The 16575-nt window shown below is 38.9% G+C and overlaps 1 protein-coding gene across 1 annotated transcript in view; it reads right to left on the reverse strand.

The window, feature by feature from the left end:
* Positions 1–16575, reverse strand: part of LOC124413421 (dipeptidase 1-like) — a 1027592-nt gene that overhangs the window by 467526 nt on the left and 543491 nt on the right. The window contains exon 7 of the mRNA XM_046893982.1: positions 13730–13799. Within this exon, the coding sequence (XP_046749938.1) occupies positions 13730–13799 (70 nt within the window). The remainder of the gene's footprint in view (positions 1–13729; positions 13800–16575) is intronic.

Raw genomic sequence — 16575 nt, forward strand, 5'->3', positions numbered from 1 at the left:
AACACACTCATAAATTCAACAATAATGATTCAAATTAAATAAAAATGAGTCGTATTGAATCAAACTGTATGAAATTGACGGTTAAATCTACGATCTTTAGTAGTCGATGATTGCTCTGAATGTACGTTCTATGAAATACAATCTGTATCAACATATTCTGTAGAACAACGTTCTGCAGAAACATATCTCTTTAAAAAGAGTCCGCCGAATTAACCGGCTAAACCGAGGGCTAAATAACCAGGTTGACCATTTCAATCGGTCAAACTGGCGAAATTGTACAGCACTGATCTCGATAATTTCAACATAAATTGCCACTCTGGATCCGCATCACTCAAAAAAATGCTGTCCATGATTCATTTTAAAACTAGTAAAAATTTTCTGCTGCAATTTTTCTGTTGCATTTCTGTACACTAAAAAAGTATGGCAAGCATTATTTCGAAGCTTGCAAGCTACCTCGATGAAATAAATAATTATAAACTATCACGGCATACTCATCAGCTGAAATCCCTTTAATGCATACAGCGATGATTAAGGAGTATTTAATAACATTGTATCTTACATTCCATGATTTATTTGGCAATTTATTTTTATTTTCACTCGTAGACGTGTGTTTCGTAGTATAATCAAGCTGGGGATGCTCTTCTGTTCACACACACGAGTGCGCGCCCGTATGTGTGCGGTTAGCAACGCGGACCGCGGCAACAATACCTCGGCGACAATACTGGTCGCCAGCGCCGGAGAGGGGTTCAGCAGCGAGAGAGGGGAAGTGCCGATATTTAATTTGTAAAAAAATGATCATAATTTACCGAGACAAACAAAACGGTAATTTCCGTGGCGGCAAGTCCAAACGAAAAGCTGCACTCGGATTGGCCTAGCGCTATCGCTTATAATTCAAAAACTATGCGTCGTACGAAGTTCCGGTAAAGAAATTCTCGGTTGGATTTTAGCGACGTATCACGCTGGCTAGTCCGTGGGAGGCCATTTAGAGACACCCTGTATAGTAATTTTATCAAACACTCACGACAGAAATAAATAACCTCCAGGTTCGCTTCAAAATAATTGATTTTATTACAGGGGTACTTTTGAATTCTCAAGTTACATTTGACTTTTATGAAAATCTGTTGTTCAGAAATGAGACGTAATTTCGATAAACGGGTATGAATTATGACATTATTGTACTTTCATCTGATGAAAAGTTGTTACATTTATTTTTTTTAATTACTTCGTATCAAGTCTAGTATGTTTCTGGTCGGCATTCCACTAATCATCAACGTCACTATCTTCGTTGATGCTGACAACGATTCCATTATTGATGAGAAGTTTTGATAGGATTTCTGCAGGTCTTATTATCCTACCTTCATATCGGGCGTTTGAAAGATAATAAATAACAGCAGCGACATGCGCACAGCAACCCACAGTACGATTACCATTGGGGCATTCACAGCAGAAACGTAGTACACTTGCATATCCGGTACTATTTGGCGTGTATTCGATATAACATTTTTATGTTTTACCGTTGATGTGGCGAGAACGTACCAATACTCTTATTAGGTTATTACGTTTTTTATGGTAGCTGGCTCTCAAATTGTTTCTCTCGTCAAGCATTTCGGAAAGATATGAAACTGTTTGTTATAATTGGCAGGTGCCAGAGAAAAGAACTCTCAAATCTCTTTGCGTAAGTTCTGGAAAATCCAATAAGTCATTTGATGACACATCTTGAAATTGAGTTTTACGCCTGCTCCACCGAGTCTCCTCGGTTTCATTGGCTAAAGTATTATCGGTGTTATACAGAGATTTCATTACAGATACTATCTCAGTACTCATGTTGACGTCCGAATCGAGGCGTTCGCCGTACATATTATTGATGAAAGAGACGATACGGCAATATGAACCAGTTTTGGGAAGCATTTTATTATCGAGTTTATGATCTAGTAAACTATACTTTTGTTTGAGAATCCCGTGTACGGCTTCCACATCCGTGTCAGTTTGGTAACAAACCGTGAATCATTTGATTTTTTCGCACTCAATTGTGGTCTTTTTCCTTTCAGTGCAGGTATCAGGACTTCGTAACCATTTTCTTTCAAATACGGAACCACGTCACGAAATCCTCTGTCAAGAATAAAAATGTCCCCTTCCTGACAAATCTGTCTCATATTATCAGACGTAGTCAAAACATCCTGGAGTATGCTTGCATCGTTTTTGTTTGCTAAAAAAGGACCAAGCATATCCACCACATAGCGATCAGTTGTACATACGGTGAATGGCTTGCACAATGGTACCTTTTTTTGACCAGAAAATGACTTTCTTTTATAATTGTTGTTGGAACTTTTTTGATGTCGTATATATGTACCGTCACAGATGAGCACCAATTTGTCGTCAACGCTGTATAATTTCTTTGTCATTGCGGATGTGTGGTTCAGAATGAGGTTCTCACGCGTTTGACTCTTCAAACTAAAATGCAGTGAAAGTACATCCTCTTCAAAAGACTTAAATACTGATCTTTTCATTTCCGACCCCTGCTATTTATATTCAATACCAATGATCGATGCAATCAATTTGTTGGAATTGCCACTTCTCAATTTAAATAAAAAACGATCAGCGCCTGAATAACTGATCTCATCTTGGAATTTCTCATTGTGACTAACATTGTTTGTAATTCAATGACTTATTCTCAAGATAACCCCATAAAAACTCGAAGACGCTCCTCTGAAAAATGAAAGTCTCCTAGCTGCTGCATCAATGGTTTATCCGCCGAAATTGCTAATTGTGACACGAATAGAGATATTTCTGTAACATCCATCAAACTTTTGGTAGAATAAATATGCAATCCCTCGATCTCGTTATTATAAAACGTATTTCAATTAAATGGTGTTTAAAACACCTATTTCCATTTGGAATATACATACGCCTTTTTACAAACGCTTGAAGACGAACATCTGCCGGGACTGCAACTAAATTGGTTCGATACTTGTATTCACAAATGAAGCAATAATTGTGAGTAGACACAACGCGATTAAACGGCATTTCAACAAACTCTGTTTCCGCGGGTGGATTTTTATCTGTAATACGCACAGATGGATCGTTTGTTGAGGAATCAGTTAATTGACTTGAAGATTGCGTTGATAATCGTGTGCTGGTATCCTGAGACCCGGTATTTGAATCCTGAGACCCAATACTTCTTTCTTGAAACCCGGTGTTGCTGTCTTCAGAACCGATATTTGTGTTCTGAGGCCCAATATGTGGTTCTTGAAACCCGATATTCATATCTTGCCAGCCAATTTTGTATCTTGCGGCTTGACACTTGTACCCATAGACCCGGTAATTACATCCTCAAGCCCCACTGGTTGAGATGATTCTCTTTTTGCAGGACTTAAAATAATCTTGTATATCTTTAATCTGCATGAATTGCATATGGAATCATCGATCTGTACAGATTGGCTTTCATTCAAAGCGCGAGCTTTCAGTACATCGATATTCGAAGAAAGTATTTTTCTCCTTTTATTCGGCATGTGTTTGAAATAAATATTGCAAACAGCACATTTCGAGTCATCCCGAGAATGTTTCTTAGAATGAGGAGTAATATCATCATCGTCGAAGGACATAGTTTGTTGTTCACAATATCAATGAACGCAAAACTGAGAGCTGTAAGTCAGAAATCAAAAATATATATCTATGACGTGCACATCAATTTCAATGACTGATATTATAATATCGGGATAATCTCTTGACGCCACGCAACAACTGTGCATGCCTCAAATAATTCGATTCCATTGGTCGGCAAAATCGCACCGCGACGATATTTTCGTCAGCTGAGCAGGGGACTAACGTACACAAAATATTACCAGAGCTGTGAATCTCGAGCCTCAAGTAGCAGATTGTGGTTATGTCGTTATTTACTCTTATCCGTTGATTGTCTAAGAACAATAGAATCGTTCAGCAATATCACACTCACTATCTCAATTATTTGAGATTCTAACTTCGAAAATTCGTACGAATTACATCGCCACCGGAAATATGATAGAGTTTGAGAGCAGAAACTCGGGGTTGCCAACCTGTACCAGTCATGCGTGCGCGTTTGCTGTATAGTTTCTAGAGATTTTCCCGGTATAATTAGTTACTTTGGATATCCTGTGAACTATTAATTCTATAACAAGTCGATGATTATTTATACGTTAATCCCACATGTGTAGACCAAATGTTCTGCCTGATTCACTTTCACAGAACTCTGAATGGAGGCATAGAGGTGCGTATGTTAAGAGATGGTAAACAGGCAAAGGAAAACTCTGTCGCACTATTTTAAGCGGGGGATTCAAAATGAACAACATCGAAATACCGTCAAGCACTTATGACGACTTGTATCTTTTTTCAAGTAACAAAGACTCTTTGGCACTGGGGAAAGTGAACGTGATGAAGGTGAATTGTTTTGGCGGGAAATTCGAATCAAAGGAATGAAAATGCCGTTTTTCAACGGTTTTACACATTCGTATCAATTTTTTCAAGTCACGAAAATTCATGAGCGTGGAAAAAGGTATGAACCAGGAAAGAAAAATTGTTTTACATTTTTTTGAATGGAAATTCGCAGAAAAAAAAATAAAAAATCTCATTCATTTTTTTTTTCATAAGGACGCCACATTTTAAGATTCTTCTGAATCATATCTCGCAAAATGAATGTTGAGGAGTGACAAAATAAAATTATTTCCAAGTTGGTACCACGCAGGGAATCCATTGATATCTTAGTTTAAAACTTTCAAACCGACCCCCAAGCTCTAGTTTATGGCTGAAAAATGTGAAATAAATTCGGTTTTGTGTATTTTTACGAGACCTTTTGATTAAGACCAGACTCAAGAAAATCGGTCAAATAACCACGAAGAAAATTGGAAAAAAACTGAAAACCGAGGTTTTTTGACCTTATGACCCGTCGTTGCAGTCCGCAAGGCTGAAACTTGGGACGAATTACTCTTCTTCGCTGACGGATGAAATGCAATCGTCCCGGAGTAATTCGGTGACAGAGCAATTATGACATGCTTATCCTGCTATACCCTTTGCTTTGTCGCGGATCAAATGGTTGGGGATTCTTGAATATGTTTGACAAAGATAAAAACAATCAACAAATTTATGACGACCCATGCAGAAATATTATCTAACGATGTCCTGCTTATCACAGGCAATATCATTGAAAATAAAAATCGCGTTCGGCTTGGATTGCTCAACTAGAATTACATCACAATTATTAAAATAGGTAAGATAGGACACACATGATACATGATTTAACACCTCACGCAAATATTCATACTTTAGTTGAGCCACAGACTTGGAATATATCTATACATTATGGAAACGTAATCCGTTGGGATTAATCAGAAGGCTAATAACTTCGTTAGTTTTTCCACAATTCGAAGGTCCGCAAATTATACATCTTACAGATGTTGGTAATAATTTACCGTTTCGATTAATTTTTCGGATCTGTTGCACGTCGTCGTCCAAATTTTTGATTGGTGAAGTAACTGACTGTTTTGTAAATTTCATTTTGCTGCATGAGCCTTAGTGACTGAATACGTACGGATCAGTTGTTTTTCAGACGCTTGATGCATCAGTATTCGCACGCGTATACAATGCCTAAAGCACGAGGAATGTCAAATACTGCAATAAACAATTTACCGATCGAACTACATCTACTGGGTTATCAGTTCTGTGGTCCTGGAACACGTTTGCAGCGGCGTTCTGACAATAGTATACTGGAGTGAATTTGTTGGATGAAGCCTGTCGAGAACATGATATTGCCTATGCGAAGAGTAAAAATCTTAATTTTCGACGCGAGGCCGATAAAAGGTTGGCTCAGACAGCGTTGCAACGCAGTCGTGACAAGGACGCTAAGTGGACAGAACGTGCTGCAGGTTGGGCTGTTAACAAAACCATGCGTGCTAAGGTCAAACTTGGTATGGGTAGTAGAAAACGCTCTGTACGTGCTGCTATTACATCGGCTCGTCAGCCTGTAAAAAAGTTCACACCGACTGACTAAGGGAGCGCGATACGCATAGCGTTTCAAGCAGTCAAACAGGCAATTGGGGCGAATGAGAAGAATGTGAAATTGCCGAGAGTGTTGAAGGTTGCAAAGCATTGAGGTTTTCTGCCGCTATTAATACCTATATTCACGGGGCTATCGGCCGCGGAATCGTTGGCAGGTGTGGCAGCCGGCATTGCTAAAGCGGTGAACGACGCATCGAGCGCTGCGAAAAAATTTTCAGAAAATGGACGTCATAATGAGACAATGGAGGCTATCGCATTAGGTGGGCGTGGTAGGGGACTTTATTCAACTCCGTGCAAGAAAGGATGGGGGCTTTTCTTGAATTCGGCCGGCAAGCTGAAAAAAAACTTCAAAAAGTGAAACTTCCGTAGGGGTTACTACAGACCGTAAACTATTGAAATTTGCAAAAATTATGAAAATATCAGATTCTAGAGGTGTTTTCATGAAGATCAACTTACAAAAGCGGCATTATAAATTTAGACAGTGCTGCTGGAGTGGGGACACTTTGGGTGGCCATAGAAAAAACTGGGAACAATATGTATTATTACAACAGTTTTGGCAATTTACCGCTGCCGACGAAGTTGCGCGATACTTCGGCGGAAGGAATGTTATCTGGTACAATCACGATAGAGATCAGTCTGACAACGCGTTCAATTGTGGAGAGTTGTGTTTGAAATTTCTTGCCCAGAGGGAATAAAAAATGTCTAGAACCTTCACGTTAACGGGTGATACATCGACTCTGAGTGCAAATTACCCTCCGCCTATAGTTCTAAACCACCGAAAATCATATTCACTGGGACTGGTCACGTTTCAATCATACAATTCAATACCCAATATCGCCGAATTAAGCATCAGCCTGGACTATAATTATGATCACCGAATTACTATACCAACGAGGGCGTAAACCATCGAGGACGTAAACACATATCTGCAAAAACATATGGAATATGTATCTGACGTTTCGGAAGATGGTAGCGCTGCGAAAAAAGTGGTCGAAGGACCCCAGACAAGGATTCGAGGAAACAATAATACACTGAAATCAAAAATTTAATAGCGTCATTGTTAGAGCCTGATGATGGTGAGGTACGTAAAGGAAAGGAATGGCACGAGTCAACAAACACGATAAAAATATCGAAAGTTAATTCCATTAAAGCGGAGTATAGCGTAACATATGGCGCATTCAGCAATAGTTCGCAGGTTCATACGATACACGAATTTTCACCTGACGTTCCACAAGGTTATAAAATTTTGGAATCACCGCGGAGCATCATCTACATGCCGGTGAGTGTTCACCACCATCGACAATATAACGTTGAGTATAGTTGACCGGAGTGGAGCACTAGTCAATTGTAGAGGAGAAGAAGTCACCATAAGGCTTCACTTGAAAGAAGATTGAAAAATGCTGACATACAACAACGCATATAATCAAGCATCCACCACGGCTTCTGTCAGTAGTCAGTCGACGAGGGATACAAAAGAGTCAATAAATTGCGAACGTTTGCTCACTTCGAAAAGCAAGAAGATTTCACTTCTGCTAGGTTTTAAACTTCAAAAATGATGTCCAACATCTTGAGAATCGTTGCATCGTCGGTCTACGACAACGGCATCAACCAGGCGATCGTGCATGCACATAATTCGTACGCAAATTCCTTCTGCAACAATAACGACGAGATACGAATTTTAATGCAACAGCAGGATTTATGTGTGCTACCGAGCGAGAGTTTCATCTATATTCAGGGAAAAGCTTTCAAAATTGTTGCGGATGCTAGAAATTATCCAATTGATTCGGAGCTGGAAAGAAACTTTTTGTGTATTTTCGATGAAATACGCCACGAATTACATGAAGTGGAAATTGATCGTTGTAAGAACGTTGGAATCACATCAACATTAAAAAATTATATTTCGCTGGATCCAAGTAAGAGAAATGTCGTTTAAATTTCTGGATGGAAGGATGGGGGATATAAAAGCAATCATATCACGGGTTATTTCAGCCTATTTAGGAACCTAACGGTTATATTTTTTCCTTACTGTAACTAAACGAATAAATTCTATATGTATGGATTTATGCTATCAAACCCACTCCCACATACAATGAATGAACGACCACCTAAAAGTATAGTTCAGCAAGGGAGAAGAGAATTTGTCACTCACTACTTCGATGGAGGTGACGTCACCGAGCGACTGCTGAACGCTCGATGATCCGATTAACCGTTTCTCATGAAAGTGCCACCGCTGAGCGAGACGCACTTCTCGTTTGACCAGCGCCGAGTCTGCTTCAGCTTCGCACATCAGACGAATCCACATTGGTTCAATAACAGGTTGACAAGGAGAACCTTCCCTTATTTACACTGCACCTATTTTATGCATATTCACTAACGCACCTAGTTCGTGCACACTATTTTAAGACACCTAGTTTCTGCAATTTTCATAAGAGCATTTAATTCATGCTTTGTACTTGATTGCACCTAGTTCGTGCAATCTGGTCCGCAGCGCCTAGTTCGCGCTATTTTCTCCAAACGACTTGATCGTTTACCATTATTGAATGCATTTCGTGCATCCTTTACTCAATTCTAAATATGACATCTACTCACCTATGAGAATATCCAACTTGTGACTACATATCCGGGCCAACTTCTTCAATCAACAACGAAATGATACTGTTTCTTTACTTTTCAGATATTTCTGACGTACAGGGCAATTCAGTTGTGGAACCTCGATTATTTTAACGATTTCAATTTACCTTTTCTAATTCTACTTAAATTATTATAATTGTTTTTCAAATATATTCCCTTTTCAAAAGGGCCTGGTCATGTTCTTAGACGATTCATCCGAGCCCACTTCCAATTTAAACACAGCCTGCGTATTCCATTGAATACCGTGCTAGGTTTCGCTAAAGATTAGAAAAAAAATTTTAGCCAACGCTCCACACGAGCTTATTCTCATACGAAGCAGAACTGATAATAATTGTTACAAATCTGGCGCAGCAGCGGAAGATATGCGTTTGGAAATAACAGAGTCGCAGTAGAGAATACCGCATGTGATGCTATCAGATTTCGAAAAGCTATCGTTATTACGATTATTGGAGAATAAACAGCCTATACAGATGTGCTTCCGATCTTGGTCAGTGCACGAATATTCCAATTTTCCTGAATCTAAAATTCAAGTTTGGCCCATCAAAATAGCAACACAACTCGACAAACCGAGATATGTGATATTTGCATTGCAAAGAAATAGTAAGGCAAACGTGGATAATCACGCGTTTTATTTAGATCATTGCAATTTACTAACCGTTAAGCTGTTTCTGAACAGCGATTCATATCCACATGAAAATCTAAATTTAAGCTATAAAAATGAACAATTTGCTCTACTGTACGATATGTATGCTTCAGCATTCATATTGTGAACTGAGAATAGGCCGATTTTGGATATGCAAACGTACATTTAAGATGCACCGATAATAGTGGTGGATTGTTCACGATAGAATGAATCTTTTACAAGTGCCACGGTTGACATACGCATAGAATTTGTAAGTGCAACGGATATAGAGGATGGGACGGTGGCATGTTGTCTCATACTGAGTACTAACTACATTTTTTGAATGCTAACTGCTTTTATACTGCAGCGGGCAGTGACGAAAGGGGGTAAACATCTGGGAAATGTTAAATGAGCGTTTTATTTTGGGGAATACCTACTAAAACCCACTGCATATGCATAACAACGTATTCACCGGTATTGAACGGTATGAACCGTAATTGGGCAGCTTACCAGGCGACGCACCGTAAAAATTGGTGAGAAATAGCGATCGGCGACACTGGCGACATCGAGAGTGTAAAGTGTGATCCGCAACGCAAAAGTTGAAAACAAATAATTTTATAATATTTTCTGCGACAGAGAGATTCCTACCGGATATTCATGTCACTGGATGATGTTCGGAGCACTATAAAGAAGATATTGTATTGGATTTAGGTTAGGGTAAATATTTTCATGAACTTCGTTGAAAATTAGATATTCATTTGTTTCGAAGGAACAAGGGGTACAATCTTAAATCCGATAAGACAACATCTCCATATTAATGTCTAGAAATGCGACGAAATTCACATTTCTACATATTAATGTCCTGAAAATTACTTTAAAACATGCTTATTTTTAAAACTTTCCAATTCTTTTCGAAGAATCGATTTTCCGACTCAATAACAAATGCTTCCCAAGCCTTTCCGACTGACTACCTCAATTACCTGAGATTCTAACCTTAAGAATGCATGTGAACTACATCGCCGACAGAAACAGAATTTGACAGCTGGGACGACCAATTTAAACTCGCGCATGCGCAGTTCTTGTATAGTTTCGAGAGATTCTCCCGGTATATCCGTCGAAGTCAGAGTCAAATTATTCGCGCACACACTTCAATGCTTGTCATGTTACAGGTTCTTATTTTGATTTACAAATTATAAAATTACATGATTAACGAAACTGTTAGTGATTGAAAAGTTGAAAAAAAATATTTTTTTTGGATTATTGTTCATTCATGTATCTGAATAGTACCTGAACTTTTTCGTTCTTTAATATTCACATTTAATGGCTTGAATTTTTTTATTTTTTTTTGTAAATATGAGCAAATCATGCCAAGCGCATGGTATTTGATCGCCCGTTTTCAGCACTACTTTCACCTCTGAATTGAAATGATAAGTATTCGTGGTAGAGTTCCCGAAATTAAGTCCTTCTTTCTAAAATTTTTTTGCTGTTTGAGCATTTTTTTTATTACAGCAGAGTTTTTATTACATTTGTAATATCTGCAAGAGTTTTTGAGAAATTTGCGTAAACCGAAATCCTTTTTTTTTACTGATGTTACGTCCGGCGTCCCGCCATACGTTTCCCCCATCTTTCTCGACAACCTCTCGCCTCTACCTGCCATTCACACCGTAACGCTACACTCAATATCTTGTCCTCCTATTTCCATGTAGCCTTACGCAACTCGTTATCGCCCTTACCTTGCCATTCCTATACCCTTCTATCCTGGATCCTCGCCCCTTTCTCACGCTGAGCACTTACTCCGATCCGAACGTTCAACCAAACAACATCAAGCTCCTACTTCTGTTCTCCTAAAGTCACCTGACCTACTTCCCAAAGCACTTCGTCAATTTATTCCACTCTACTCCTAAATTCCAATAAAGTTTATTCATAATCAAAGGTAACCCTTCTCCATTTTACTATCCTTCCTTCCATCATTCGTGGATCGAGGACAGCGACAAGGTCGGACCTAAAGGCACCCGAACCAACATCTCGGGTGGGTATAAGGAGGTATTGATAACCGCTTGTCAATACCGTCCCTCTATACCGTAACACTGAATTGTTTTATACTTTTGTAATTTTTTTGAAAACTTTGTAGGTACCATTTCGAATCTAATAACACTTCAACCATAACTTTCTACTCTTCCAACAACATAATTCGCTATTCTTTCTATGACGTTTGAAACTCAACGCAATTTATACGAGGTAAAACATGTATGTATTCATTGATTACCAAATAGTGAACTTTCTTCACATTCAAACGCAGACAGTGAGTTTACTTTATAAAACTAAACAAAACGAAGTTGGAAAAAATATGCGTCTCTCTTTGGCGTCTCTGTACACTCATACATATCTCGAGCTATATGCCCTGCTCTAAAAGGAAGAAGGGAAACAAAAGGAAGATTCCTCGACTGTATTGACGCGCCGTCGTACGGCGGTTATCTCGTTCTTTAAATTCACACTTTGAATCTCTGTTTTACTTCAAGGTGCTTATAAAGATGCGTTGTGCACCTCGAAAACGCAGGGATGCAAAACTCCTATACCGCTCAAGCGATCAGAGTGAAACTTGGGCAGTCAATGTCTTATTTTGGCAAAAAGTGGAGCGTCTTTTTACTTTTCCAAAATTTGGCAAAAAATTTTACATATTGGTTATCACCCGCGAAATTCGGCCAAATTTTCACAGTTGCATTAGATGGATCGAACTATCCGGTATGATGCCACTCGGCGGTGATGAAGCACACATTTTGAGCCCAGTCACATGAGATTTGATGGTAAAATGACGAAATGGCAGCTGATCTGGTTTTTGATTACGAAGAATTCAGAAATCCCATTTTGGCGACATTTTTACCGGCATCACACGCATACATTACCGGCATGCGCGTACTGTCAGTAACAAATGTCGCCAAAATGAGATTTCGGTGTAGTTCGTAATCGAAAATCAGATCAGCTGCCATTTCGTCATTTCACCATAAAATTTTAAGCGACTGGGCTTAAAATGTGTGTTTCATCACCACCGAGTGGCATCAGACCGGATAGTTCGATCCATTCAGTGCAACTGTGGAAATTTGGCCAATTTCTGTCAGTGGTAACCAATCTGTAAAATTTTTTTCCAAATTTTGAAAAAGTAAAAAGATGTTCCACTTTTTGCCAAAATTAGGCATTAGCTGTCCGCGTTTCACACTCATCGCGAGAGCGGTATAGGAGTTTTGCTTCCCCGCGTTTTCGAGGTGTACAACGCGTCTTTATAAGCACCTTAACAGTATCATGACGTTTTTAATTCCTGATTTTATCTTGACCTATGATCTTGTGCCTTTTATTGAAAACTGCTCGTCTGAACACCGACTGTTCGCTATTCCTTGGGAGGCAGGAGATTTAAATTCTGCTATGATTTAGTAAGTACAGTTTCTGTTCATTGACGGTTAGTTGTACTCATGGTGCTGAACTGTTATTTTTGTTAGAGCTCAATCAAAAATGCTAACTTCACTTGTGACTTACTTTGAACCATTGCGTTTTCTTTGATAACATTATTTTCACTTGTTTCTTTTGTTCTCTTTATCGCATCGCTGAAATGTTAATAATATAAGATTTACCTTTTTTTTCGACTCGGCTGGATCGCTTTCTTTTGAAACTTTATGTTTCGTTGTAATAATATAGTTTTTGTGATCAAAATTTTGATGGAAAATGATATGCCAGTATTGGCAAATGATATTTCACAACTCGGGCGTGGTGAAAGGTTTTCAATTCATAAAAGTATATTTACTAATACTGACCAATCGTTTCATATATCTTATCATAATATTCAGTCCACTCTTATTTGGTTATAAACATATGTTAAACCTATGGTAAAGGAATTTCACCTGATCTGCACGTGAGGGTTTTACACAACTGTTGTTTTCCATAAATGTCTGGCCCAAGATAAGCAAGATGCGTTTCGAAATTCGACAATATCTTTTTGCGCTTTCAAGTCACATTTATTTGCAAAGATTAACAACCAGGTTCCCAGAAAACATCTGACGAAAGTGCAAATTAAGTTGAAAATCAAAAAACAAAAATCTGGAAGGCTCCTTCCAATACGCAGATCAGAGTGAAAATTGTACTATATTAAGTCTTTTCAAATTTTAAGTAGAAAGCTCAACTTTCATAACTTTTCGGTACAGTGTAAATCGTCCCAATAACTTCACATCTCATCCCGTAGTAAAGACAAACGAACATAAAAATCGATTTATGTTTTATTTTCAAACGGTTCTAACATGTTCTTTTCCTACTCATGGCATTTTATTGACAATTTCACCCTGATCACTGCAATCTGCTAAAATTCACGGTAAAGGCTTTGGTAAAAGTATGCGAAGCAGGTGAAGTGAATTGTAGACGATATCAACGACACAGATTTTCGGGTCCTTAGAAATAAGGTCTTACCTTTCCAAATTCACTTAGTCCAGGAGCGTTCTCTTGAGTGTCGTTCGCCTCCCCAACAGAACAGATTGCCCTACCGGAAAAACAATTATTAGAATGATGATCACTAGCTGTGCAGAGAAATGAAAGAATTTTATACGTTGTCATATTCCATTGACGGCAAATCGATTTACTTTTGTTATCCGGAAGAAATATGGAAAATTAAAATACAGAGTGTTTCAGTAAATGTCACATTCGATTGCAGTTCATCCATAAATACAAGCTAACAACTTATTGCTACGGCGAGCACTCTGGATGTCAACATTTTCATTGGTCATGGTTATTCGGAAAAATCAATGGTTATCAGAAGCTTACGTGATCGGGTATTTGAATTTAAAGTCACACTACTCAATTCAATATGGAACTGGTATCGTCTGTAATTCAGTAAATCAAGGTATATTATTGATTAATGAGTTAAATTAGAAGATTGGTGATAAATCATAGAATTAAATTTATCGAACATGCCTACTTCTTCCAAAAGCATATTCGACTACTATATAGCTACGGCCACGCACATATCTATACTCCGTCCATTGGTAAGCCACGCATCCGTTCCCTCACTTGCGACTCATGAAAGCGATACCGCATACTTCTTGACGGTCGCATTGGGCAAGGAATTCGACTTTCATTAAAAAAGTCTTGTGAGTAAAGAATCTGTTAAGTGCAACTGAGGCTGAAGGCTTCGGTTGTTGTTAATTTATTGAAAAATGAGGATGATCTCCGAGCGGTTAGAGACTATCCTAGTGGGCTTAGCTTGAATAAAGTCCTGAGGACACCTGTGATTCAGTGAATGGTTGAGTTTGACCAGTGAGGTAATTCGGGTGAGAACAACGAACGGTTTTATTACGAACAGAGCAATAGGTTAAGTTTAACTCTAATATTATTTATAAACAACACTTATTACTATGCTACTCTAAATATTGACAATTGAACTCCTATGGTTAATTAGTGGGTAAGGGGTGTACTGTTAGAACAAGAAAATTAATGAGGCAAAGGGGGTGAGCCCTAGTGGTTCCCCTAACCGTTCCGGGTCAGCTTCGGTTTGACCTACCGCTGGCTGTCCAGGTTCGACGATGGGTGCCTTGCCAGGGGACCGGGTAAGATGTATCAGTTGTTCTGGTTAGGGACCTTCAACTTCTTCCACATCCCTGGTTTTACTTTGCCGTCACGTTGGCACCGGTGTTCCAGCGATTAGGTGCTGCCTCGGAAGGGTCTCGGGTAGTGGGGCACTTTGCCCCACGGCACCTACCAAAAGCGGCAGAAGGACTGACGGCAATCTCCGCGGTTTCAATAAAGAAACCTCGAGTTGCCCTGATTTCAAAATTGTCGGCTGATGAGGCAAGGTGCAACATCAGCAGACTTGGTTGAATCGCGGTTCCTTTGCGTCATCCACTTTCTTGTTCTACTTTCGGAAAAATGAGCGTGTGCAGGAATGCGTTGACTGAGTGCCTGAGAAATACTAGCGAATATTGGAAAACAGGGGCCTTTCGTAACAAATCATTAATTGCATTTAACAGACGTACATAACAACCGAAGGCTTAGACACTTTCTGATAGACTTCAGATGACTTCAACTTCAACTCCCAAGTTCAACCTCAGTACCAGGCTAAATAATTATTTCACCTATTCCTAACATGTGTTGCCTAGTTAGACAATCACACATTCCTAAGTTCTAAAAGGCCTTTATATATATGACTAAAAGTGAACCATCTTCATCTCATTATCACTTATTCCATCATTCCCGGATCGAGGACACAAACGAGACTGGAACCGAAAGTACCCAAAAAAATATCTCGGGTGGGTATACAGGCATACTGATAACCGCTTGGCAATACCTTACTACCTACTTACTACCTACCCTATCCCGTGACAAACCAATCATTTTCTATATCCAATTCCATAACTCTTATCAAATGAATTTCCTAAATATTGCTATGGCAAATTAGCGATGTAACAGTTCAAATTGAATTATTGTATCGTACTCATTCTAGTCTCATTTCACTCACTATTTAAAATTGTCCTCACACGTGTACACATCGAGTGCAATGTTTCCCATAAAAATTAATAACGTCGCTGGCTCCTGGGTTACGCGGCTGAAAGTTGTTCCTCGGTAAACAGAGAAAAGATGTGGAAGACTGCCCAATTCTACTTCAGCTGGTGTAGTTTGAAACTAACCATGTAGGCATTGGCATGCTGACTCTTTATATACGGAAAACTATATCACACCTCTTTAAAATCAACCTCGTTGTACAGTTTTTTCTATATCCATAATTTGTACGTTATCGCAGTCAATATTGTGGTTTCTTAATCATCGATGTCCTGCGATTGTTGTTTGCTCATCTGAAATCACTGATATACAGGGTGACCAAGATAAGTTGACAACCCCCCTCCACAATCCAGCCCCGTGATACTTTGAAAATTTTTTGCATTATTCCTAAACGAAGTTCGACGAACTCTCCGATAGCAGGGTCGAAATTCATTCAGAAGTAGTGGTCGAAGTTTGAGCGAAGCTAGCTTACGTTCGGAATTTTGAAGATTTTACAGAATGCGGTGGGCTTGTTTCGATTCATCACCGAGCAACCTAGCTGTAACACCAAACTAACATGGGCTTAGTTGAGTTAAGCTATTCCGTCAAAGTGCAGCCTTATTTACGAAGGTATTTCACTCTTATTTTACACGAAAATGATTGAAAAAATTCCAGCACAATCGACACGAATTCCGACAATGTATTGCTTGTTCGTCGCAAAATTCGACATTGTTTCATTTACCTTCTGAAAGAGAGTACGAAACAATTTGTTAAATCGTACACCA

This window comes from Diprion similis, chromosome 12 (assembly GCF_021155765.1).
Source record: "Diprion similis isolate iyDipSimi1 chromosome 12, iyDipSimi1.1, whole genome shotgun sequence".
NCBI classification, from domain to species: domain Eukaryota; kingdom Metazoa; phylum Arthropoda; class Insecta; order Hymenoptera; family Diprionidae; genus Diprion; species Diprion similis.